The 24,948-nt window shown below is 35.1% G+C and overlaps 6 protein-coding genes across 6 annotated transcripts; 2 read left to right on the top strand and 4 right to left on the bottom strand.

Annotated features, from left to right (window-relative positions):
* The first annotated feature begins 50 nt into the window (after window positions 1-50).
* On the top strand, window positions 51-8,267 carry LOC113497611 (zinc finger protein 26-like). Its single transcript, XM_026877208.1, has 10 exons — window positions 51-65; window positions 5,143-5,518; window positions 5,590-5,729; window positions 5,811-5,844; window positions 5,953-5,984; window positions 6,075-6,236; window positions 6,566-6,691; window positions 7,238-7,304; window positions 7,430-7,558; window positions 7,687-8,267. The coding sequence occupies exons 2-10, from the start codon at window positions 5,408-5,410 to the stop codon at window positions 8,083-8,085; spliced, it is 1,200 nt and encodes a 399-aa protein (XP_026733009.1). The 5' UTR covers window positions 51-65; window positions 5,143-5,407; the 3' UTR covers window positions 8,086-8,267.
* Window positions 8,148-9,253, bottom strand: LOC113497614 (NADH dehydrogenase [ubiquinone] 1 subunit C2). The gene is made up of 3 exons (XM_026877211.1): window positions 9,026-9,253; window positions 8,661-8,804; window positions 8,148-8,378 (listed from the first exon to the last, which is right to left on the bottom strand). Exons 1-3 carry the CDS (start codon window positions 9,183-9,185, stop codon window positions 8,329-8,331), a joined length of 354 nt encoding a protein of 117 aa, XP_026733012.1. The 5' UTR covers window positions 9,186-9,253; the 3' UTR covers window positions 8,148-8,328.
* A 352-nt stretch (window positions 9,254-9,605) lies between these two features.
* On the top strand, window positions 9,606-10,519 carry LOC113497609 (rRNA-processing protein FCF1 homolog). Its single transcript, XM_026877204.1, has 2 exons — window positions 9,606-9,774; window positions 9,874-10,519. Exons 1-2 carry the CDS (start codon window positions 9,772-9,774, stop codon window positions 10,483-10,485), a joined length of 615 nt encoding a protein of 204 aa, XP_026733005.1. The 5' UTR covers window positions 9,606-9,771; the 3' UTR covers window positions 10,486-10,519.
* Window positions 10,520-10,540: 21 nt separating this feature from the next.
* Window positions 10,541-15,001, bottom strand: LOC113497608 (DNA methyltransferase 1-associated protein 1). The gene is made up of 8 exons (XM_026877203.1): window positions 14,306-15,001; window positions 13,918-14,081; window positions 13,609-13,827; window positions 13,400-13,531; window positions 12,145-12,411; window positions 11,715-11,856; window positions 11,249-11,403; window positions 10,541-11,010 (listed from the first exon to the last, which is right to left on the bottom strand). The coding sequence occupies exons 1-8, from the start codon at window positions 14,505-14,507 to the stop codon at window positions 10,897-10,899; spliced, it is 1,395 nt and encodes a 464-aa protein (XP_026733004.1). The 5' UTR covers window positions 14,508-15,001; the 3' UTR covers window positions 10,541-10,896.
* An 85-nt stretch (window positions 15,002-15,086) lies between these two features.
* LOC113497605 (serine carboxypeptidase-like 51) lies at window positions 15,087-19,554 on the bottom strand. The gene is made up of 9 exons (XM_026877201.1): window positions 19,360-19,554; window positions 17,945-18,174; window positions 17,653-17,752; window positions 17,385-17,512; window positions 16,928-17,228; window positions 16,199-16,372; window positions 16,037-16,114; window positions 15,310-15,464; window positions 15,087-15,178 (listed from the first exon to the last, which is right to left on the bottom strand). Exons 1-9 carry the CDS (start codon window positions 19,475-19,477, stop codon window positions 15,119-15,121), a joined length of 1,344 nt encoding a protein of 447 aa, XP_026733002.1. The 5' UTR covers window positions 19,478-19,554; the 3' UTR covers window positions 15,087-15,118.
* Window positions 19,555-20,298: 744 nt separating this feature from the next.
* Window positions 20,299-24,586, bottom strand: LOC113497606 (retinoid-inducible serine carboxypeptidase-like). The gene is made up of 9 exons (XM_026877202.1): window positions 24,492-24,586; window positions 23,780-24,000; window positions 23,299-23,398; window positions 23,084-23,214; window positions 22,556-22,874; window positions 22,178-22,378; window positions 21,947-22,024; window positions 20,477-20,631; window positions 20,299-20,400 (listed from the first exon to the last, which is right to left on the bottom strand). Exons 1-9 carry the CDS (start codon window positions 24,541-24,543, stop codon window positions 20,338-20,340), a joined length of 1,320 nt encoding a protein of 439 aa, XP_026733003.1. The 5' UTR covers window positions 24,544-24,586; the 3' UTR covers window positions 20,299-20,337.
* Between the last annotated feature and the right edge of the window lie 362 nt (window positions 24,587-24,948).

Below are 24,948 nucleotides of genomic sequence, written 5' to 3'. Positions count from 1 at the left end.
AAATAAATAATCCGTGAACGTTTAAATCGTAAAGTTCGTAAAATCTCATCGAATACTCCAAAATTGTGATTATATATTTTATCAATCCTGCAATTTTTATTATTTTACTCCTTTTTCAAAATATATTAGTGCTTTTTTAAATATTGTGTTGTTATTTTTACAGTGGGTTGGGTTCTTGAAGAAATAAATTGAGTCCGAGTTGACAGGAAATTTTCATTTATTGAACATTGCTTCTAAAATACCTCTTGAACCTTACAAATTGCACATATTCTTACAAACAATACTTCCGCAAGACAATCGCCGGATTGTTGCGCAATACTAAACAGAAATAACAATTTTAAAGCCTTTTATAGTCGCTTCTACTTTTATTTTATTTTTACTGACATACGAATAAAAAACATGACAACTAAAGAACAATTTCAAATTTACAAACTTAAAACTAAACTACAAAAATGAGGTTCAATATAATGAGGTTGAGTATGCTGTCAATTGATCAATTTCAACACTCCTCCTTGATCAATTTACAGCGAAGCATCTCAAATGTTCTTCTGCTAAGTGGTTTCGTCAGGATATCTGCAATCTGTTGACTGCTTTCAACATGTTGCAGTGTCACTGTGGTGCCAATGTGTTGCTGAATGTACTTCCTGGGTATTTCGATGTGTTTCTTTCCTCTGGTCGTCTTTCCTTCATGAGCATTCTGTAGCATGTGTATGGCGGACATGTTGTCGACTTTCAGATTGATTGGATGATCACTTTCCAGAATTCCAAGTTCAACAGCTATTCTCTTTATCCAGCACACATCGTCAATTACAGACACCGCAGCTCGATACTCAGCTTCTGCAGTAGAGGTAGCCACCAGACGCTGCTTCTGAGAGTACCAGATGATCGGTCCTCCTCTCAACACTAGCACACCACTCGTCGATTGTCCTGTCTCAGCGTCTCCTCCAAAGTCTGAGTCAGTATAAGCCACTAACTCCTTGTCTCCTCCGAAGTAGATTCCAGCAGTTGCAGTTCCTCGCAGATACTGGAAAACTCGTTTTACCATTGCTTGATGACTCTTCATTGGTTTGTTGCAGAATCGACTGAGATAATTTACGGCGAAACTGATGTCAGGCCTGGTTATTGTAGCGAGATACAATAAACTCCCTATCGCTTCGCGATAGTTATTGTTCGCCGGAAGTGCCTCATCATTCTTGAAGTTTGCCTTCTGCGAAACCATTCCTTGTTCAATTGGTGTAGATACTGGGTTGCATTCGTCGAGTTTCATCTTTCTCAGTATCTTTGCCGTGTAGCGTGGCTGGCTCACAAAGATACCATTGCTGTCGATTTTGATCTCCATGCCTAAGTATGACAGTTTGTCCAGAGCTCTCTCGCTGAAGGTGATCTGAAACTCCTTGCTGATCTCACTCAGCAGTCTGTATATTTCTTTTTCATTTTTCCCAGCTACCAAACCATCATCCACGAACAGAGAAAGCATTAAACTCTTGTCTTTGTTGTAGTAAATGCATGGGTCGTCATCGGTGTTGACAAGTCCCAACTGTTGTTCAAAGTACTTGCTGACCCTCTCGTTCCACATTCGTGGAGCTTGTTTTAGCCCATACAGGCTCTTCTTCAGCTTACAAACTTTCTGGGTTCCATCGTTGAATCCTTCGGGTTGATTCATATAGATGTCCTGCTCCAGGTTGCCATACAGAAAAGCTGTCTTCACGTCGAAAGAAACTAACTTCATTTTCTCCGATGCTGCATGACTTAGAAGTAAACGAATTGACGCATGTCGAGCCACTGGGCTGAACGTCTCTGCATAGTCTACTCCCTCTTTCTGCTCAAATCCTCTGGCTACTAGTCTAGCTTTGTATCTTCCATCCGCTTTCTCTCGCAGTACCCAACGACATGTTATTGGTTTCACTGCTTCAGGACAGTTGACTAGTTTCCAAGTTTGCATTTCCAATAACGAATCGTACTCCTCCTGCATTGCTTGCCTCCACTTCTCATCTTTCAGTGCCTCACTCACCGGGATGTTCTCAGTTTCGCCTAACATGGCGACTTGTGCGCTCGTTCCTCCACGCCGGGATTCAAGTACACAGTCTCTTAATCTCGGTGGTGGTTGTAGGGTTCGACGATCTCGTAGAATCCTCCTTTCCGGTTCTTCTTCTGTCTGTCTTGTCCTTCTTTCGTTGTCGCTACATTCCTCTGCACTTTCTCCTGTTGTCCAATCTTCTTTTTCGTCTGACTCGCTGCTGCTTTCTTCATTCTGTTCAGTTGCTTCTTCTGTCGATATCTCAAGTTCAGTGCCTTGTCTCAGTCTCAATTCCTCTTCATTGAAGATTACATTGTCGGAGCTCACAACTTCTCTCTTTTCCTTCAGATAGACTCTGTAGCATGGTGAGTCTATGTCATAGCCTACCAATATACCCTTTTCTGACTTCTTATCAATCTTGCCTCTCTTTTGTCCTTGTACGAGCACGTAACATTCGCATCCAAAAGGTCGCAGCTTTTCAATCTTCATTTTCCTGCCGAACCACAATTCTGCAGGACTGCTCCCTGGTACATTGCTAGTTCCGGTTTGGTTTATTGTGAAGATTGCATGATTCATAGCCTCTGCCCACAGTCTTTCGTCCAATTCATTTGCATGTATGCCTGCTCTTGCTGCCTCGACAATCGTTCTCATTTCTCTCTCCACCCTTCCATTCTGTTCTGGTGTATACACGTTTGTGAAGGTGTGAAAGATTCCCAGTTTATCCATCAACTCTTTGGTCGTTTTATTCTTCAGTTCGGTGCCATTGTCAGATCTTAGACTCTTCACTCTCCTTCCCAGCTGATTTTCAACTAGTCTCAAGTAGCTTGCTATCTTCTCTGGAGCTTCACCTTTCGTCTTCATAAAGTAACAGCTTCGGTAGTGAGTAAAATCGTCCTTGAACATTAGCCAGTACTTTGATCCTCCTAGCGATGGAATATTCATTTCACCGGTGTCGATGTGCACAAGTTCCAATGGCTGCTCAGCTGTCTTTGGGTTGATTGGGTGTGAGATACGATGTTGTTTACCATATGTGCACCCTGTGCATACATAATCGTCCCAGTCGTCGACATATTTTATTCCTTTCCTCTTCAGAATGTCCCTCACGTACTTGACATTTTGATGAGCGAGTCTCTCATGCCACACTCTGATTGACTGAACCATCAGACTAGTCTGTTCTTCTCTCCTGAGCATCATTTGGTAGAGATTTCCTTTGCGTTTTGCGATAGCAACTATGTCCCTGCCATCCTGACTATAGAATGTTGATTCATTTCCATTTGCTTTCTGAACGTGTCCTTTGTCTAGCATCTGGCTTACTGAAAATAAATTAAAGTTGAGATTTGGTACGTAAATCACATCTTCGAGAACCACTGGGTACCACTTTTGACCATCAAAAGCTTCCATCTCAATGTTTCCTACTGCAACGCCATCTAGTTTGGTCGAGTCTCCTATTACAATTGGAATGGGCTCATCCAGTTCAACAAGTTGAACAAACCACTCTCGGTGAGACGTCATATGTTGGCTGGCTCCACAGTCTTGGTACCATGAGTTATTATCCTTGGAGAGGTCGTTGTCCACTGTCGAAAGTGCCGTAGTTAGGAAGGCTTTTCTGCGTGGCTTTTCATTGGCTGGCTTGCTTCCTTCATTTCGAGCATCACATTCCTTTGCAAAGTGCCCCGTTTTCTTACAAATGTTGCATGAATACTTTTCTTTGCAGTACTCGATGTACTTTTGGCACGGTCTTCCTCTGCATTCTTTGATCACGTGACCCTTCTTGCCACACTTGTAACATCCGGTCTGAGACTTGTCCTGTTTGTTGCTTGTCGACTGTCCATGTTTTTCTTTTCTTGATATGAGAGCATTGTTGGTGCTGCCCTCTGTATTCGACGTTTCTTTGAGTCGTTCATCTTCAAGCCTCAAACGTTCCATCAAAGTTTCTACATTTCTGTTGGCTCCTGTCACGTTGTCCCAAGATGTTCTGAAATGTGCCAGTTTCGGTGGTAGGACACTCATGATCCTGGTCATGATCCAGCTTTCTTTCATAGGATCTTTTTCAGTGGAGATCTCTTCGGCAAGATCCAGAATCTCCATGCAGTTCTCAATTGCTGACTTCTTTTCATCGTATTCAAATGTAAAAAATTTAATGCGGGATGTTTCAAGGGTTACTTCAGTTTTGGTACCATACAAACTAACTAACTTATCTATCATATCTTTGGCAGTTTTGCAATTTGCTATTTTGTTTGCAATTTTACTACTTACATTTAACCCTATTAATGTTTGAGCTTCGATATCTTTCTTAGTCCAAGCTGAGACGGTTGCTTCAGACGCTGAACCTGCTGGTCTTGACTTCACACTTGATACGATATCATAAAGATCTCTGTTTTTAAGAGCCAAATTTAACTTGAAACGCCATGAAACAAAATTTACATTTCCTTGACTATCTTCGCTCAACATTTCTAATTGTGACTTTACAGTATCCATTTTGTTTTAAATTGTGACAATTCGAGAAATTTCTGACAATTTACGAATTTAAAAACTTTCGTGGCGATTTACAGACTAAGCGACTTGCATATTCTTTGCCGTAACGTTGACTGACTTGCTGTGCACTGACTGCTCCAATACTGACTTGAGGTTGTGTTGACCACGTTGGTCCTGACGATTTTTCTGCTTGACTCGTCCTCAAATCCACTCGAAAGAACCTTCACTGCTGTCCTGGGCCCATAACCTGTTGTTATTTTTACAGTGGGTTGGGTTCTTGAAGAAATAAATTGAGTCCGAGTTGACAGGAAATTTTCATTTATTGAACATTGCTTCTAAAATACCTCTTGAACCTTACAAATTGCACATATTCTTACAAACAATACTTCCGCAAGACAATCGCCGGATTGTTGCGCAATACTAAACAGAAATAACAATTTTAAAGCCTTTTATAGTCGCTTCTACTTTTATTTTATTTTTACTGACATACGAATAAAAAACATGACAACTAAAGAACAATTTCAAATTTACAAACTTAAAACTAAACTACAAAAATGAGGTTCAATATAATGAGGTTGAGTATGCTGTCAATTGATCAATTTCAACATATTGTCATTGGCCAACACTAACCAATCTGTCTGACATTTCAGACAACAGACAACAACAACGGTTCAAGTCAACGTTGATTGGAAATTGAAATGTTTACTATCCAATTTTATGAAAGTCGATTTGAATACGATAAATGGATAAATAAATAAGTCTTCAAAAAGTTACTTATTTTAATATTGTGTCTGCAGTATTCAGTCGGACCAAACTAGCTTAAATAAATTATAAGATACCTATTATACTTAAATTCACACAATAAAAACTCAACGAAATACAAAACCACAACGTCGCTCATTTCCAATTTTTATTATGAATAAAATATGTAGGATATGTTTAGAAGAAGGTGTACTATCTTCAGTTTTTACAAAGAACTACAATATATCATTATGTGACATGATAGAATATTGCTGTAACATAAAGGTATACTTTTGGACATCAAACCTATTATTTTTAAATGTATAAGATGAAAAGACTAGTTTAATATTTTACAGATTAGTAAAGATGATGGATTACCTGAACAAATGTGTAGTAACTGTATCTACAAATTAGGAATAGCTTATCATTTCAAACAAACCTGTGAGAGTGCTGATATAAGACTGAGACAATACTTAGGATTGAGAATTCCAAGCAAGTAAGTTGTTAAAATCATTAATAATTAATATTGTAAATGGTTGGTACAATTATATTTACTTAAAGAAAAAACTTTTTACAGGTATAATGATGCCTGCATAGCCACTGATCCTATTGTAAGTGATTCCTAATAAGTACTGCATGTAGAAAATAAATACCTAATTTATTTATTTGATATACCTAGCTAGAATAAGCTGTTGATTTAAATAAAAAAATGTTTTCAGGCACCTACACATGCAACAATAATAAAGAAATGGTGAGTTACGAAATTAATAATATTCTTCTGTTACACTTATTTTATTTATCAGTTCATAGACGTTATGCCTTTGAATATTTTTATTTCCAGCAAATGTAAACAGCCAGAGCCAAAACGGAATACAAATTATAAAAAGAAACCAGAATCAGAGAAAAGGAAGCGAGGCCCAAAGCCAAAGCCTAAACAGAACCACACCTGTTACCAGTGTGACAAACAATTTAGATGTCAGGCACAATTAGAAATGCATGTGAGGTAAGCTACATCAAATGCCTTGCTTACTGTGTAAAGGCCTGTCCTAAATCTTTCCATAATTCTCTATCCTGAGCCACTTGGAATCAGCCCATGCCTTGAGATCATGGATTTCTAGACCAACCATGGCAGCATCATCCATAATGATCATGTACAAGTACTGTATAGTATATCCCCTACATTTTTTTTGTACTCTATGCTGTTCCACAGGCTATAGAAGCTTCAAGTTCTTCCTTAAAACTATTCTTTATGTTTTCAGATAGAATGAAAACTCCTCAACAATATTACTATAGTAGTACAAGATATTGACTGTTATTTTTTATTTATTGCAGAACACATACAGGTGACAAACCATTTGTTTGTATGTACTGCCCAAGGCAATTTACTCAGAAGCACAACCTTACTATACATTTGCGAATACATACTGGAGAAAAACCTTTTCAGTGTGAAGTCTGCAGGTAATTTACATCTGTTTAACTTGATGATTCTTTGAATATTTCTTATCAGCATTGGTAGTACTTTGACATGTAGACTCCCAAAACTTGTTTATTTTGGACTGCCCCAAGACAGTCTTTATTTAGAAGATAATATGTAAAAAAAAATTAAATACAAAGGCAGTATGCTGCTTTGAAATATATTATGCCATTTTATCTCCACAGGAGAATAGAATACTCTTTATTTGTACACCATAAGGAAAAACAAATTAGGACAATACAAACAAATATGATGAGTATAAAAGGTGGTCTTATTGCTAAAAAGCAAACTCTTTCAGACAACCTTTACAGAATACTGAGGTAGCAGTAAAGATTGATTAAGTTACTGTTCTGCCCAATTATCTCGATTAAAAGTAGGCAATTTGGAATAAATATAACTTTTAGTTTTGAGTGCAAGAATTACTAAATTTCATAAATAAATTGTTGAACATGCCGTATACTATTCATCATGTCGATTTCAGAAAAAATAATTTGGTGAATCTCAATTTTAATGTTTTTTGATGATTCCAGCAAAAGGTTTTCAGCTCAAGGAAATCTCCATGCTCATCTCAAAATTCACACAGGCCAAAGAGATCATGTAAGTAAACATATTTAGTAAATAAAGATGTTTACAAGAAGGTGGAGTTCATATGTTATACTTGGTGTGTTGTAGAATTGAAGTAAAGAGAGTCATTGAATATACTTATTCTATTTAATTTTCAGGTCTGCTCATTATGTAACAAATCATTTATAACTTCAAGCGAATTAACACGCCATATGAGTAAGCATAGAGGAATAAAGAATTTCAAATGTGATTTATGTGGAGCTGCGTATGTACACTCTAGGGACCTAGTGAGTATGAAAAAGATGTTTTTGGACCTTAGCAAACATTTAAATTAACCTTTTACAGACTGTCTATATGTGGATATGTTTAAATAGATATAATATGAGACACATGAAATAAAGCGTTCTTGTTTCAGAAACTACATAAACTAAAAAAACATCAGATAGTTGCTCAGAACCCAAAGGATCAAAATGAAGGATTTAACAACAGTAGTAATATAGATATTATTGGTATAGATGTTGGGAAGGATCCCCCAATGCCTATGAAAGATGTAAATCATCTTATACCACATATCATTGGTGAGAAACCACAACATAGCCTCCCAGTCATTACGGAAAGTAGTTCTATGATGCCATATGAACAGAAACATGTGAAAGACATGTTCCACCAGTATTCAAGTAAGGTATTTGAGGTACACAACTGTGCCATCTGTGGAGAAGGGTTTGACTATGTGACAGCTTTAGCACAGCATTATGTGCTTAGACATAAAGACCATGAAAGTCTCCAATCTAAAGGGTACGGATTGCAGCAATAACTTGTATTTGATAGCAGTAATGTAACAAAAGATTGTAAGGGAAGAAAGAAAGAACTGCTAAGTTGAACCACAGTAGGATTTGTTTTATTTATTGAATTTTACAACATCAATGCTAATGTTCCTACAGTACAATATTACTGTAAAACAATGTTTCTCAGGCATAAATTATTTATTAAAACAAATGTTTGTTGTTTCATTAACATTTTCTAATTAATATAAACTAAATTAGTATGTCTAGCAAATTTAACGAATTGGGATCCATGGCTCTAAAAGGTCTCCAATCTTCTTGGGCTCTGTAAAACAAACACATATTTAAGAAAATAAAGGTCAAAATTAGTAAGTCATATTAAGGCCCTAGACAGATAGACTGCATTTCAATTGCAAATTGTAGTCTGCATACAGTTGGACTGCACATTTGGTTTGCAGTTCAAGAACGATATATTGCAATTGTGTCAACTGCATTCAAACTGATCTAGGTCTACAAGCAGAACCAGCAAACTGACATTCTGCTGGACTGAGAATATAAACCATATTCATTATCTAAATTCTGATATTGGTGTAGGTATTTCAATTACCTGGTTCTTCGAATTCCTCAGGATGTAATTCAATGTAGTGTCTGTAAACGGCGTCTTTTTCAGCAAAATATGCGTCACGCTTGTTGTTTAGTAAGGTTAGAGCTGTTACAAAGCCGGCGGATAGGATGACGTGTTGGTGAATCCCTGTAAACATAAAACAATTTGGTAATTTAAGATAAACAAACTATTCATTTATTGTCACTCATAACCCTACCAACATTGTACCATATTCGTAGTTGACTATAAAACTCGGTTAATAACATAAAACAGGAGATAACAATGAAAATACATTTGTAAAAAAACTGTCAACTAAGTTCAGCTTCAGTCCATTTCCAATGTTATTGTTATGTAATTTACACACTTACCACTGAAGACGGGTCGTCGTGTTTGGAAGTTAATGAATATCCCAGTACATACTCCAAATATAGATCCTATTATACTGGGCCAGTGTTGATTTAGCAAAGGCCTCTTTCGTCCCTCGTCTCCTAATTCAAGAAGTTCAATTGCCGTCATTTGCGAAGACATTTTGATGAAATGTCGAGCACAATACAAATTAGAAAAGTCAAAAGAGTAGCAAATGTTCTATTGACGTTTGACCTATGTCATATATTAGAACTGTCAAACACCGTTCCAGTCTAAGATGTTCCAGTCTTGTTCCAGTAGTGTTCTCCATATGCAAAATAGACAACTTCGAAACATCAATCACTATGAAAACTTTTTAACAAAATTGAATCATAAATTGTTAGATCAATTTTTCGCATCGCAACTTGTATTGAATTAATCCATCGATTTCCTTCAGTAATACAAGTATCGTAGCGTAAATAGACTAGATGTCTAACGCAAGCAGATTTTAGTCATAAATGATAAAATATGTAGGCCAACACTATTCATTGGGAAATATTTAGTCTGTAATATGAATGTCTGTGGATACTCTGTTATTTTGCTAGGAATCTGTGAAAATCTGTCAAACTCTTACAATAAGTCAATAACGAAAACAACTTCATAACCTCATTGTAATATTATAGGTTATTGTGATTTATTCGTAAAAATATTATATATTGAAATAACAAAAGTAAAGTTTTTAGACATATACTGCCGGTTAATTATAATAATGGTAAGTTTCACTTTCAGCTAGCAATCATCGATACTGTTACTATTTAAGTTACTGTTATTTTTAATGCATGTTTATAAAATAAAACTATTAATTTTAAAGGGTAAACAACGAAAAACAAGGAAGATTGTCGAGAGGAAGTTTGCAAAAATGAAAAAGCTCATAAGCCTCACAGATAATAGGATCAAACCAACCGAAAGACTTGAGCCAAAAAAGAAAAAAATTGACCCAAATGAGTTGAAAATACGTGAAGCTCCACAAGCAAGTTCGGCATTATTCTTTCAATACAACACGCAGCTGGGCCCGCCGTACCACATACTAATCGATACCAACTTCGTTAATTTTTCAATTAAAAACAAATTAGATATTGTTCAGGGTATGATGGATTGTTTATATGCCAAATGTATTCCATACATAACAGACTGTGTTTTGGCCGAGTTGGAGAAGCTCGGCCGCAAGTACCGTGTTGCACTAAGGATAATAAAAGACCCACGCTTTGAGAGGATTACTTGCCTTCATAAAGGAACTTATGCTGATGACTGCATCGTGCAAAGGGTAACACAGCACAAGTCTTATATTGTGGCCACTAATGACAAAGATTTGAAGAGGAGAATAAGAAAAATACCAGGAGTCCCAATAATGTATGTTGCTGAACACAAGTACACCATAGAGAGAATGCCTGATGCTTATGGAGCTCCCAAAGGAGCTATTTAGTGTGATAAGTTAAATAAAGTTAATACATTTAAAATTATTTTATTTTTGTGCTAGTAATACCTTATTTAAAACATTTTTTCTATTGTTTAAACTTTACATAAATAACACTACTAGATAAATTTAACACAGTTTCTGGCCAGTATGCATAAAGGACACGTATATTATAGAGCATAGTCAATAACACTGCTACGAATAATTACTAAGGTTTTTAAGAGCAATTAACATTTCAAGCAAAGGATTACACATACTTTTAGCAGATTGTTTGCTGCTCACAAAATGTTTACCACATACATAAAAGTTAATTTTTATTTTTATAACTAAATAGATCAAAGCTCAAGTTTGCACCTGCACAAGCTTCTAATCATTAACAGGAGAACTTGGACGACTCTCTTCTGTTACAATTACGTAATACTAGATGGTTGAGTTCAATGCACTTGGAGACCCAACTACATCAATGATTTCACCAACTGGCTTTGTTTCATTGTCACCCACCATGTTGCTAATTAATGGTGGGATAGTGAGTGTCTGAAATGAAACAAGGAATATAAGATAACAAATTTATAATATTTTAATGATAAAACGATATATTAAGCATTTTCTCTAGAACAGAGTCTCGCCTGAACCTTATAAATGATGAAACGGGAAAGGCGCTATTGACAAGATGCATATGAAGTCGTAGATGGACAATTTGAACTCAATCCTTAATGAATTCCAGAGTTATGCGATTAGTAAATAATATGAAAAGGCAATGTTATATTACTACCTTTCCAGGATTCAGAGCTTCATATTGATGCCTCAAAGCCTGTAGTTCAAACTCGCACGAATCTAAAGCATTTTTCAAGTCTAATGCTAGAGCCAGATCTGAACGCAGCTCATTGAAATGTTTGCAAATGGCTTCCGTCGGGGTTGGAGCTATATCTGTAAAAATAAGTTTATAGTGAAAAACCGGTCAAGTGCGACTCTGACTCGCAACACCGGGGGTTCGGAGAAATATGCTAAATGTAAAAAAATGGGTGATAAACTCATGAGCAATTGACCAGAATTATCTAAATAAAATTGAAAGTTAGCTAATAGTTTATACAGTAGACAAGATTTTTTCACACATGAGTATTTTCTATCTTTGCGAAATAGAACACAGTTTATCTGATGGTGGTCAATTAATATTTATGTAATGGTAAAAGGAACTCTTTAGATTGATGAATGTTTACAATCCAACAAAATATACATACCAATATTCAAAAGCCTTAACTCCTGTTCTAAAGCCTTAGTTTTTCTTTGCCCAACTCCAGCTGGCAGTTTCATGCGTTGCGATCGCAACCAAACGCCAGTACCGCGCGCTTCAGGGAACTTTATGCCAGACCATTCTACAGTCTGCAATAAAGAAAACACATTTAAAATGTACCTAAACTTAACATATGGCTAAATATTAAACTATTATGATAATATGTCTAAACAAATTGTAAATGGTAGCTAACGAACAATCTTATTATCTTTCAACAAAAAACTTATTTAGGGACCAAGGGCAAGTAGTCCTGAAAATATCAAAAAACTGAATTTTGAGCAACCAAACAGTCATCATTTAAAGCCACTCAACTCACTTAAATACCACCCTTACAATTAGATGCAAACTTTTGAAACAACAGCTTGAAATTGACTTACAACACTCTCCACAGCCCTGACAGGACGTTGTTGAGTTGTGATCTTCTTCTTGTGCAGCTTTCTATCATGACGCCTGGCTATACTGGAAGCCGTGTTGGAAGGTGTGCTGGTACCCTCGTTATTATTGTTCACTTGACTCAAAGGCGGCAAGTTACCGCTGTCGGCTCTGGATATTAACTTCTGTAAGTCTTGTGTCTTTCTTTCCCTTTCACGTTTTCTGGCGTCAATTTTTTTGAGCTCTGCCAATAGCATTTGCTCCTCATCAATCTACAAATAAATAGTTGTTTTGTAAGAATATTAAATGTTAAGATATCACTACATCACTACATAGTATAAAACAAAGTCGCTTTTTCTGTCATCATGTTGTATGTCCCTATGAACGCTTAAATCTTTAAAACTACGCAACGGATTTTGATGCGGTTTTCAACAATAGATAGAGCAATTCTTGAGGAAGGTTTTAGTGTATGATAAGTTTAGGTTTTGTGTAAACTGACAATATTACAACGATATTAGTTAAACATGTCGGAAAAAATTAAGCCATTCGAGAGCTTTCCTCGAGAACGCTGCCAAAACATTTTGAGTTACAACAAAACTATGTATGGCGGGTTTGTACCTCTTTAATAAATCTACAAAAAAGTCCGCGGTGGTATATGTCTATCTTCCAAGGATAACCCACAATAACCATTTTTATGTGTTTTCTTAATACAGTAAAATTATGGGTTATTTACGAACCTATTTTTAACAATACAGTATTAATCCTTATCCAAATAAATAAGTTAGATATATTATGCATGTAATATAGAACAAAATTGCCTTTTACACTACACCAAAAAAGTGAATAGGTAATGAGTTATCGTAATATTAAAATCTCCGCGCGAGAAATTAAAAATCAATGAAACGTAGCGAAGATATCGTTGGCATCTATATACTAATATACTTATACTAATATATAAAGCTGAAGAGTTTGTTTGTTTGTTTGTTTGTTTGAACGCGCTAATCTCAGGAACTACTGGTTCAAATTGAAAAAATATTTTTGTGTTGAATAGACCATTCATCGAGAGAGGCTATATATCATCACGCTGCGACCAATAGGAGCGAAGAAAAAGTCATAACTTATATCTTCTAACCACGCAGACGAAGTCGCGGGCAACAGCTAGTGTTCAATAAACTTGAAAATGTAACATAATAGTCAATAGTTACATGCACATAAATAATTACTGTATAAGTAAGATTAGTAAATAAAATAATTTCATACCTGATCCTGTGTCCTATCAAACAATCTTCTGAGTTGTTCTTTCCTTTTGCGTTCATGTTCTGCATCATAATGATAAATGCGTTTCTCACCGTTCACCATTGTAACTGTATTAGACCATGGATTTGTTTTTACCTAGAAATAATCAATATTCATTGTAATAATTGATATTCATGAATCCAAACAATATTATCTACTATCATCATACTTACTTTGCTCAATGTAGTACATATCCCATAGTATCTCTCTTTTAAATCCTCTACACTTCGGTCTCTGAAAGCAGCTCTGTCCCATCTGTCATGAATGACTATAAAACGCAAGTCAAATCTTTGGCACAAATCAATCAGGTGATCAGTTTCAGCTTGACTCCAGTCTTCCGATTTCAGATACTGATTATATTCTGATTCTGAATAGGAGGGTATTGCTACTTGCTGAAAGGTTGTTCATAAGAAGTTTAATTTAAATTTAAAAATATGGAAATATTCAATATTCCATCTCTATTTTTATAAATGGTAAATTACCTTATTGAATTGAGCAAAGGGATACTCTTTGGCCTCATCGGAGGCTCGTTTCCAATGGTGGAAGACGGCATTGTCCTTGCGGGCAGGATTAGTGAATGGTGCCCAAACCCATTTTCTGACTTTTCTCATACCCAACTTAGCCTTTGTTTGTTTGTAGGCTTTACCTGAAATTTAAAAATGTGTTTATAGCTTGTGAATATTAAATCCCACTTATATTAGTAAGAAAAATTTGCAGTCACAACTAACAAATAATTCAAAATTCTGCCTAAAACAACTATTATGATTAACCACAGCAACAATACCTTTTAAATTAAATAGAGTCAGGTTATTAGGCATTCTTCGAGGATAACTTAGCTAACTTAAGACGTGCGTTAAATTTAGTATTTACCTGTATCGGTAGGCAGCAGTGGCGGTAAATCCTTGTTGTCATGATATAACAACGCAAACACTTCCCTGTGCATACCCTCAGGGCGTTTCACAGCCTTTGCCGTCACATACTTCTTCTTCACCTTATCACCGTGTATTATACTGTCCCTACTGATTTCAGCGGAAGGCTGTTCCAACTCCAATATATCAAGTATATCAGCCATATTACTTAATTAATTTAACAATACTCTGGGACACTTAAATAGGAAATTGGCACAAAAACTTTTGAAGCAATTAAAGGAAACTAACTATTAACGCTGGTCGATTAGACGTATTGTGTATTATTAATTTTTGTAGTTATAATAACGATGAGAAATAAAATAAAACAAAGCTTCTATTGCCATTTGACAGTCTGAGAAAGCCAATTTGACATTGACAAAATCTTGTGAATGAAAAAATAGAATGACTGTTGCATTTTGGGAATAGACAATAATATGACACAGATGATATAAATCTGGCATTTGTCGCTCCTTCAATGCGGTGGTCATCAGATTTTCTAGGAGTATTGAATATTATAAATATATTGTATGCATGGTATAGTAATAGGGGTGCTACCTATGCATTGTACTCAAATATATATACCCATTCTCTTCCGTAAGTTAAACATTTAAACGTTTAGAAATGACCCGTGTCATTCAATTTATATAATTTAAGTATGCAGCCTCCTCATAAATTTAACATAAAATATTTAATTATTTCAAATATATTAAATTACCACACTATTCTAAATAAAAACGAACATGTATATTTAATTTATTTATTAATGCATTAATCGTTAGTTGGCTGTTATCCTTCCCAGGACTACATTAATAGCTGAAGGGCTGTCGAGTGGTACCTGTAAATTAAATATTGATTGAAATACAGTAAGCACATGGTTTTTAACACTGTACCTACTTTACTAAATATGATTTAGAGGCTAATAAATGTAAAATAAATCATTGTGTTTATTTTAATTAGTTTGTTTACCGATTGACCCGCGGCGTTCATCCAGTAGAATTTAAGTCTTGGTGTTTCCCGGAAGTAGCCTTCCACAAGGCTGTTGACAATAAGCGTTCCTCTTAAAGTCTTTTTAAAATCGTCTTGACCGGACCACTTAAGATTATTGATCCATTCTAACTGGCCTGGAAATATAAAAAATATCACTGTTCAATTATTCGATTAACCTCATAATAAATTTCAAAATCCCGAATATGTTTCTTAATTTCAAAACATAACTATGTAGGCAGCAGAAGACACAAAGGATAATATAGAAGCGTGTTTTCTGCAAATAACCCTTTATTATTGAAAATATAGGTACCTATTATCTTTTATATTGCAATAACATTATATTTAAATCATTTCAGCTGGTGAGGTGCATTATTATTATAGGTCGGTAGAGGGCCCACGATTTAATTAAATACAGACATGATTGCAAAATTGTATGTTCAGGCGTTATTAAGTGTTTCTACTATGACTCACGTTCGAATAAGTCATAAACTATATAGCTACTATAACAGTAAAAAAAAATGTCTAAGTACTGGCTGGTTAAAAAACCGAATACGTTAGATAGAAAATAATTTCATTAAAAAATAAAAATAAGTTAAGAATGAAAAGAAACAAAAATGTACGAATAACAGTGTTAATAAAATTATACGTAAGGGTTTGTTATTATAATGGGTTTTATATATTATTTAAGCAGTTAATTACTAAATACCTGGTGTGTTTGACACTGCGTCTAAATTACCGTTATAAATGGAAACGGCGACATCTGTGTTTTGGAGAATATATTCAACTGAAAAAAAAATATTTTGAGGTTACAATACAAATTCGACAGTTTATGTTATGAAATAAATAAGATTAAATTAATTTCGTTTACTTTTTTCCGTAGCTGGGATCATGAAGGTGCTTTTAAAGATATCAATAACATCGTCACGATTGGCGTCAAAAGTAACATTTGGTGGTATACCCAAGGCTGAAGCAACGACGCTGTTCATAATGTCAACATCTGCTTTGGAGACTTGCCGTAAGTACTCGTATTGGCCAAAATAATCTAGAAAGTACAAAAAAAGTAATAAGTAGAGATAAATAGTAAATGGGTACTAGATATTGCTATTGTTGTCTGTGACGAGGCTATATCTCATGAACTGTGATAAGTTTACATTTATACGCCTGACATTAACAGTTACATTAACAATTACAGTTGGCACCATAATTACAAAATAATAGAGGATCAACAAATGAATTTGTGACTTGGTTGGTTTATTGTATTCAAGTTTATTTGTCACCCAACAAAATAGTAATCGTAACGCCCGCTACGCGTAACTTGACAAAAAATCTGAAAAAACCTCGTACAGCCCCACGTTTCCTGGATACAATCAGCGTCTGACTGCAGTAACACCATTGGTTTGAACGCGCCCTTACTGTTCAGTGTTCACACCTGTAATATTATGTCTCTACCTATGTGTGTGACACGATATGATTTATACTTTGATATAGGTGTGTATATATAGGTATACTTAGTAAGTTCCTACATAAGTGTAAAGCGCCACCTTTTTCGAAATCATTTTTCTTAGTTACCCACGTTTTCCTGAAAGTAGGTACCTACCCCGTGAATTCGGAGTCTCTTGAGTTTTCTTCTCAACAATATAAGCGAGATTGACAGCTATAGCACCAGCCTTTTCATTTACAAACTCTCCTAAAGAAGTAAATTCGTCGAATGCATTTCTATAATTTCCAGCGGTTACTAAATCAGATACGTCTTTAGCTAAAGTTTCTATAGCTGGGCGGCCATTGTCAGCAATATAACCTAGTTCTTCAAGATAAAAACCGAGTTTCGACATTACAAGGGCTGGTGATATGATGCCGTTGGCAATAACCACACCGCGAGGGTTAAGGCGTCTATGATTCTGAAAAAGTAGTAATAGCGATCATTATAAATTTCAGATTGAGTCAATATTTGCTTATAATGATTGTTTTTGACTGCCTCATGCCTGGGGTCTAATATCTCCCTGTTAGGGTAAGATTTACAGGTATGGGTGTAATGGTATTGCGACAGTTCATACCTGCAGTTCAATTGCCAGTGCCAAAGCTAGTTGAGCACCATACCCTTGTCCAAAAATGTATAATGGTGCATTACGGTAAGACCCATGAACGCTGTAGAACGATTTCAACGTGGTCGCGAGATGTTCAGCTGTAAACAGAAAGCTGTCGTTAATTTTAATGCTACATACACTGGCCAGCAAATAAACCGGGCCAACCGTTACCTTGTCACTTTTGTTTTTATTCAATGCGGATATTGTTTACATCACTATTAGAAAGTGTAAACCTTACCATTTTCTTCTATAGTCTTTGGTATTTCATCCTTAGACAGGGGGGTACTAAAACCAGTACCCAAAGGAGCATCTATAAAAAGTAAATTATATTGTTCAACCTGAAAATAAACAAAACTGAAATCGTAACATTTTTACTCCGATGTTAAAGTTCTTATAATTTAGTTCATAAATCTATTCTAAAACAGCATCGTTCATGCTAACTCAAGCTCTTAGTTTCAGAACTTTTCCTTTAATGTGAGCTGTAGTAATATTATACTCTATGTAATATCTATAGCAATAGGCGAACTTACCCATGAGTTTTCCCTCTTATTAAAATTAATATCGTAGGGTCCGAACATCCCTAAATTGGCTGACAGACTGGGTGGAACGCCAGTCACGCCATCTAACCACAATATTAAAGGTCGACTGGTTCCGGAAGCCGCGACTGTGGGGTAGAACCACCAGAACATGTCACCATGGTCGTGGATCCTGGTGAGAGCTGCTGTATAGCTCGAATCACCGATGCCTTCACCTGATAGTCCTGAAAACAACATTATGTCTGTTTAGAATACCTCGAATATTTTGAGTGCTTTCAGTGTTTTTACAGTCGCAAAAACCTGGTGAATGCATGGCATAAAATCAACAGATAATTAATATGTCGAATGAAGTTTGCTATGACATGTTATACCTAATATTCATGGATATTCATTCAAGGTTGCTATGCCAGTGATATGGTTGTTTTTTTTATACATTTAAATAATGACTGCGGACCCAACGAGGTGTTTAACAGCCTGTCAAATAAAGTGCCGCCGTGGTAACATTATGTGACAGGAAATGTGTTGTGTCTAAGTAAATAGAATAATAATATAATTTCTGCTCTTTTGTTTAATGGTGATGTGGATGTCAGATTTAATAACATCTTCATTGGTACGCTACACAAGAAACATTAACGGATACTTTTCGCTTACTCATTGTATCTTATGATCGCGTTTGTTCTGTCATTTTTACTTAAGTAGTTATGTTTTTATCTGTAATTTAAATTATGTTTTATCGGTTTAGTAATTTACTCTCTACAACTAAAAAAATGATATTAAATATACAGTCTATTTATTCAATTATGATTGATTTATAGAAGTGATTTTATCATCGTTGGGTAACTGTAAATTCCAAGTGATAATAAATAATAATATGAGTATAATCATAGTTATATCAATTTTTCTTAGATAACGAGTAGGTAATTAGAACATTTACTTTCTAAGATAATATGTAGATGTTGAAAAAAAAATTAGGCATTACATGCATATTATGGCTTAGCTTTATGCCGTCAGAAAATATATATTTCTTTGATGATATCAAGTTCTTGCTAGTGTCCAGTCCATTTCTTAAGTTTAAAGACAGTTTTTCTAATATGATGGTGGTTTTCAAATTAGGCAGGTATAATGTTGTCAGATTTTTATCTCAGTTTAATATTACACATTATATGCCCCCCGTGGTTACTGGTTATAGTTAAAAAATCATAACCCTCTTTAAAGCGGTCGGATAAATTGTTATTTATAATCCTATGTGTTATTGCAAGGTGTCAGATACCTTAATATCAAATTTCATCGATTTTTGTCCAGAATTTTGATCGCGAAGAGGTAACAAACACACTCACATATTTTGACTTCTACTATTTTACAGCTTTTTTATTTCTCATGTTTGTTGTTTATAGAGTCATTTTACTCACGGATTACAGTGTAGCTATTGTCCCTAGTTACAAGCCACCATATGAGAACACCAAGTCCTGCAGCCACAATTGCTGCTGACACCGCACATATTAATATTATAACAGTTCTTTTTCTCATTTTTAAAAACAAATATTTCCTTAAATGTCAATACGTTCAGTACTTTCAACACAAGCAGTGATATTGCTACAATATAATTAATCAATATTACGAGCTGATTACAGTCCTATTTCTTTGAGATAATCAAAAATATCGACGTCATATTTGATAGGTTAGGATTAGGATATCGTCTTGATCCAGTACTGTACCTAGTGTACCTACTTATTTAATTTTATTTATATTTCTTTTCAGGCGAATTCTTTCTTTCCCTCTCTAGCTAAAAGAATGGAATGGGCAAAAGTTGCGAATTTTAATTGAATAGCCGAGTATTTGAGGTCATCACGCGAAAGCCCTGTCTAGGTGTCTTTGTTATTGTGACTTGAATGTTTGTAAAACCCCCGCAACACAAGGATTAAACTATGTACTTAGAGCGGTAGTACCTAGTTATAAAAAAAAACAAATTTACGTTCTGTTTGTAATAATTTATTTGTAATTTTAAAACATATTGAGTGCATTACCCCGTTTAGTGTCGCTTTGTGATCATTTGGCGAAAACGCATCGTATAGGCATTCAGTCTTAATCTTTGACTTCCGTTCAAAGTTTAAGGAAACTTTGACGCTGAGAAAAATCTCTACGCTTATGGGAAAAAAGTACCTACAAAACGCCGTTTTTCTTGGAATGCTACTAAGTATACTGCAGTAAGATGCCACAAGTTTGTTTTGTATCACTGTCACAAGTTTCTGACCGTGGTGTGAATTACTTTATCATTAAACTATTCTTTTTGACATTCATTTGAGGTAGTTTCGTTCATTTAATAATTAAGGGAAAATTAAAAAGACGACTAAATTTTGAAATAGCTTTTAATTATTTTTTCATAAAAGTCAACCGAACGATGTCATGTCGCGAAGAAATGCGTTACTTCCAGCTGGGTTGTCCCTTGGTACCTGAAAAAACACAAATGAGATATTAAAAGTGTAAACTAAATTTATTTTCTCGTTTGATTATCGCGAGTTTACTTACACTGTGACCCGCTACATTTATCCAGAAAAATCTGAAGTTTTCATAAGCTTTGTAGTACCCTTCTAATTTACCGTTTTCCCAGATAGGAAGACGTGGGGCTTGTTTGTAGGCTTCAGCACCATGCCATTTCAGACGATCGACCCACAGTAATTGGCCTGAAATTAGAAAATAACTTACTATGGCTCCATTTTGTAGAGGCCATTAGTTCAAAATACTTAAAGTGCTAGTTATAAGACACTTAGTCCTTTTTTTTTTCTAAATTAAAATTAATTATTTAAAATTTCGACAACATGGACAGCCGAGTGGCTGGGGTCACCACGCAAAACCCTCTATGGGTGATGTGTCGCAGGTTCCATCCCCGCGAAAGACAAGCTGACAAGCTTTTTGATTTTATGATACCACCCCCGTGTATTTGTCACAGTCGTAGTACTTTCAATTGTTAGATGTATGTTAAACATAAAAAAATTAAAATTAATTGAGATCGGAAACAATTTATTAAAATGTATGCAATCGATAACCTTTTGTAATTTGTCCTGATTGTGTTAAGCATTTATCTATTTTATCTTAGGATTAGAATTAATTACACCTTCTCAATCAAAGTTGCTTTCATTGCTACGCTAAATTAATGACAGAAATCATTACCCAATTTGTTTGGTATCAGTGATAACTAAATTATGTTATCAACATTAGTTTAAGCTTATCGAGTACAGAAGTACGATAATCAACTATTTGAAACTTATTAACGTGACTGTCATACCATACAGGAAAAAAGGAATAGGATGGGATGGGATACAATTTAAGACCAACGCAAAAGGGAGTGAATCTCGCAATCTCTCAGTATCTATAGTATAATTTTTATAGCTGTTGTTAATTTTTCCTGGAATTTATGGTCATTTCTTTATAGTCAGGTTTATGGTCAGTTCTTCATCAGTTCTAAATATTCTTTTTAAAAGTTGCGTGAAATTAGGATCCGAAGTGTGGTTATCTCTTAATCCTTAATAACCCTTTGTGAGGTTTTATATGTATACCCCGTTACTTAATGTGACGATTCACAACAACTAAGCAAAAAATGTTAGTAAGCCCGCGGCTTCGCCCCCGAGGTCGGTTATATCGCGTTTCCAAGAGTACTCTTGAAAAGTCCGGGATAAAAAACTATCATATGTTGTTTCTCAAGGTCAACTCTATCTCTATACCAAATTTCATTAAAATTAGTTCAGTGGTTAAGCTGTGAAAGCGTAACAGACAGACTGACTGACAGACAGAGTTACTTTCACATTTATAATATTAGTAAGGATAATTATATTAATAAGAGCAGCTTTAGTTGGTGCAAAACAAGCTCAAATCCTTTACGCTTTTCCTAGCGGAATAGAAGATTTTGTGGGAGGCTTCCCCAAAATTATGCATTTTTTATTCTAGCATTGTTAAAAAATAACCTCAAGTAACCTTTAGAATTCAGTATTGATGTTTTACCTGGGGTGTCGCAAATTAAATCGAGATTTCCATTATATTTCGTCAGTATAATGTCCGTTTCGTTCAGCAGTTTCTCAACTGAAAAAATAAACACTAATTAGAACCGATGCTTCGAAATTCTGCTCTTTTTATCAGCCAGGTACAGAACTGTTTCTGACTTTGATATTTTGAAATATTTGTCAGCTTTTTATCGAATTAATTTTCAACTGTTATGAACTAAATAAAACTTACTGCCATCAGTAACAGGCTTCATGAAGTCTCCCCTTAAATAATGAAACACGGCATTAGATTGAGAGCCCCAAATCACGTGTTCCGGAATGTTGAGCGCAGTTTTCACATCAGTGTTCATGAAATGAGTCAGGTTAAAAGCATCTTGCCTCGAATTTTCAATCCCGTATGGCACATTGTTAATCAACATGTCTCTTGAAAGTTCTGAAAGCAGAAATAGCTCCAATTGATTTTGTAATCTTTCATTCTCAGATTCATTGCTACAGGTATCTTACCATTTCACTGAAGCAGCGTTTAATCATATGTACGTCCACCTGAGCCAGTTTTAACAGGCTGTATTAAAGCCAAATTTTGTCAGTACTAGAATCTATGTGTTCTTACCATAAGCACTTTTAGTGGTGTCACTCATTCTAACTTGCATTTTTGTTAGGATGTTATAAAAATCGACGCTTGTTGTATGGCGAAACACTGTGCTCTGGGTATTTGACCATGCGGATGTAGAACCAGCATAGTCGCCCTCATTGAACAATCGTTCCGACTCCTTGGCTGCAGCCTGAATAGCCTCGTACCCTTCTTGGTCAACTAGACCCGCTGCCAATAATAGAGGGCCCCAAGTAAGAGTCGCATCAACTGGAGATATCCAAGCATTGCCCATCGCCACTCCCCTCAAATTTGAACCAATTGTACCCTCTTGCTCCGCCTGAGTAATAAAAATAATTAGCACCGAAACTCTTTTCTAAATAAACAATATTTTTTGTTTTACATCATTGTATCACATGTTTTTCATTTGCAAGGAACAACTAATTAGCACTTACATGTATTTCCATGTCACATGAGTTCCGTACAAATTCTGACTGTGTTTGACGTATGTGAACTACGTTAGGTGCCTTCGTCACATGTTTTACTTACCTCACGCATTCGTATGGCCATGTCGATAGCCATCTTCCCTCCATACGACTGCCCATAGATGTAAAGTGGTACTGAATTGAACTCTGGATGATCTTTATAAAATCCTCGCATGAGCTCGACGAAATCTAGAGCTGTTTAAATATCTTTATTTAATAACTTAATCAATAATTATATTTAAAAATATCGTTGTGTTACTGCCTATGCCTACGCCTTACCTATTTCATCGTTTGTAACAGTCAGAAATTTAAAATCTTCTACATAACTGTAGCCCGTTCCTACTGGATTATCCACAAAGAGCACGTTGAAGTTATTTACCTGTCAAATAACAAAAGAAAATAGCTCATTCATTACCCTACATAATTTTTGGTCACCAGGAATAAAACTACTCAATCTCAATGTAGTTGGTGTTGTGTGCTGTCCTTTAAACAGCTCTTTTTGAAAAAGCTATATATATATAAAGCTATGTATAAACTTCTAGACTTGAACTCTTATGATTTGACTCTAGATTTGAACTTAATGAGCTTTTACTCCGATGACCGATGTATCATTTTAGTGACTTAGTTTGATTTATATTTATTTTTTCAGTTCTCTATCTATCAACATATCATATCATTAAATCATAAAAATATATACAAACAAAAAGGTAAATTATAATATTTGAACTAAAAATCAAAATCTTAAGAAACTTTTGCATACCCAAGTGTAGTTTCTATCTTGCAAGTACTCATCTTGAGGACCTAATATTTCAAAATTACCAATGCCAGTAGAGGAGCCGCCTGGACCTCCTTGTAGCCATACTATAAGGGGTCTTTCAGTGTAGTTTTCAGTAGCTGTTGTGTAGAATAACCAGTAAAACATATGAGCTCCCTCTCTTACGTTCACATAGTTGGAGGCTTGTTTATACGGACCAAATTGACCTACAACAATGATTATCAGATATTAGTATTGGGTTAGTATCTTGTTATAAATTTTAAATAGAATTGGTGTCATTGCCGTGCAAAATCATTGAAGAATAATGTAGTATATATTTTTAAGTAATTTATATAATAAACATTTTGGTCTAAAAGATACTTGGCGAACATTTACAAAACTATCAATTTTCCTACTTGTTTCTTGAAGTGCAGTAACAGCCTTGTGATATTAACAAAGTATTACATTAATTCAGGCTAAAATTATGATAACAACAACCCTTATAAAAGTATCTTGTATCACTAGTATATCGCCTGTCCCCGGTTCTCAAGACACCCTGATATGGATAGCTAGGTTTGATAAAACATGGTGATTAGTTAGCATAAATTAAATGCAAGCTATCAGTTTATTGACTCTCTTTTCCATCAACTAACCATACTGAAATGACTAAATTCAAGATCGGTTAATAATATAGTTTTGTATCAAAACACTAACTTACCGACTACATATTGACTTGATAACGTTAAAATAAATATTGAATAAAACCACATTCTGATGAAGGAGTTTATTTTGTACTGAAATTGGATCGATATAATATAAATTAGTGATATAGCTTATCACTGTTTAGCGTGTTTCGTGAGAGATTAGCGTCTATCTATATTAACTTGAATGCGTAACAAATTCTTATCAGTTGTAAAGAAATTAGCATTATCTTGGTTCTACATCTGTGAATTTACCTAAATTTCTTAATCGTATAGCTTGCAATAAGATATAAGCGTTGACTAAAAAAACTAAGTGCTTAGCTGATAAATTTTCGAGTGCTAGTTCTAAAACTAGCAGTTCCGTCAATCATGGTTCTTATTAGATCAAGTCTTATACAGTTGACTTTTAGTTGAAAAATACTTAAATTCTTACTAGCCTAAGGAGCGCTATATTGAAATCCTAAATTTTTTCTA

This window comes from Trichoplusia ni, chromosome 9 (assembly GCF_003590095.1).
Source record: "Trichoplusia ni isolate ovarian cell line Hi5 chromosome 9, tn1, whole genome shotgun sequence".
Taxonomy (NCBI): Eukaryota; Metazoa; Arthropoda; class Insecta; order Lepidoptera; family Noctuidae; genus Trichoplusia; species Trichoplusia ni.
The sequence above is the reverse complement of the archived record's forward strand: the minus strand, read 5'-3'. Positions and strand labels throughout refer to the sequence as shown.

Bases quoted from the DNA above. Each gene is read 5' to 3' on its own strand.
- LOC113497611 (XM_026877208.1), top strand. From the start codon at position 5,408: ATGAATAAAATATGTAGGATATGTTTAGAAGAAGGTGTACTATCTTCA. The intron at 5,730-5,810 runs GTAAGTTGTTAA...AACTTTTTACAG, and splicing joins GGATTGAGAATTCCAAGCAA to GTATAATGATGCCTGCATAG. The intron at 6,692-7,237 runs GTAATTTACATC...TGATGATTCCAG, and splicing joins TTTCAGTGTGAAGTCTGCAG to CAAAAGGTTTTCAGCTCAAG.
- LOC113497614 (XM_026877211.1), bottom strand. From the start codon at position 9,185: ATGTCTTCGCAAATGACGGCAATTGAACTTCTTGAATTAGGAGACGAG. The intron at 8,805-9,025 runs GTAAGTGTGTAA...TTATGTTTACAG, and splicing joins ACGACGACCCGTCTTCAGTG to GGATTCACCAACACGTCATC. The intron at 8,379-8,660 runs GTAATTGAAATA...TTTGTTTTACAG, and splicing joins TGAGGAATTCGAAGAACCAG to AGCCCAAGAAGATTGGAGAC.
- LOC113497608 (XM_026877203.1), bottom strand. From the start codon at position 14,507: ATGGCTGATATACTTGATATATTGGAGTTGGAACAGCCTTCCGCTGAA. The intron at 11,857-12,144 runs GTAAGTCAATTT...TCTTTATTGCAG, and splicing joins TCAGGGCTGTGGAGAGTGTT to ACTGTAGAATGGTCTGGCAT. The intron at 11,011-11,248 runs GTAGTAATATAA...GTTTCATTTCAG, and splicing joins AAGCTCTGAATCCTGGAAAG to ACACTCACTATCCCACCATT.
- LOC113497605 (XM_026877201.1), bottom strand. From the start codon at position 19,477: ATGAGAAAAAGAACTGTTATAATATTAATATGTGCGGTGTCAGCAGCA. The intron at 17,229-17,384 runs GTATGAACTGTC...CTACTTTTTCAG, and splicing joins CACTGGCAATTGAACTGCAG to AATCATAGACGCCTTAACCC. The intron at 16,115-16,198 runs GTAAACGAAATT...TTTTTTTTTCAG, and splicing joins GATCCCAGCTACGGAAAAAA to TTGAATATATTCTCCAAAAC.
- LOC113497606 (XM_026877202.1), bottom strand. From the start codon at position 24,543: ATGTGGTTTTATTCAATATTTATTTTAACGTTATCAAGTCAATATGTA. The intron at 23,215-23,298 runs GTAAGGCGTAGG...ATATTTAAACAG, and splicing joins TGTTACAAACGATGAAATAG to CTCTAGATTTCGTCGAGCTC. The intron at 22,025-22,177 runs GTAAGTTTTATT...TTATTTTTTCAG, and splicing joins GAAGCCTGTTACTGATGGCA to TTGAGAAACTGCTGAACGAA.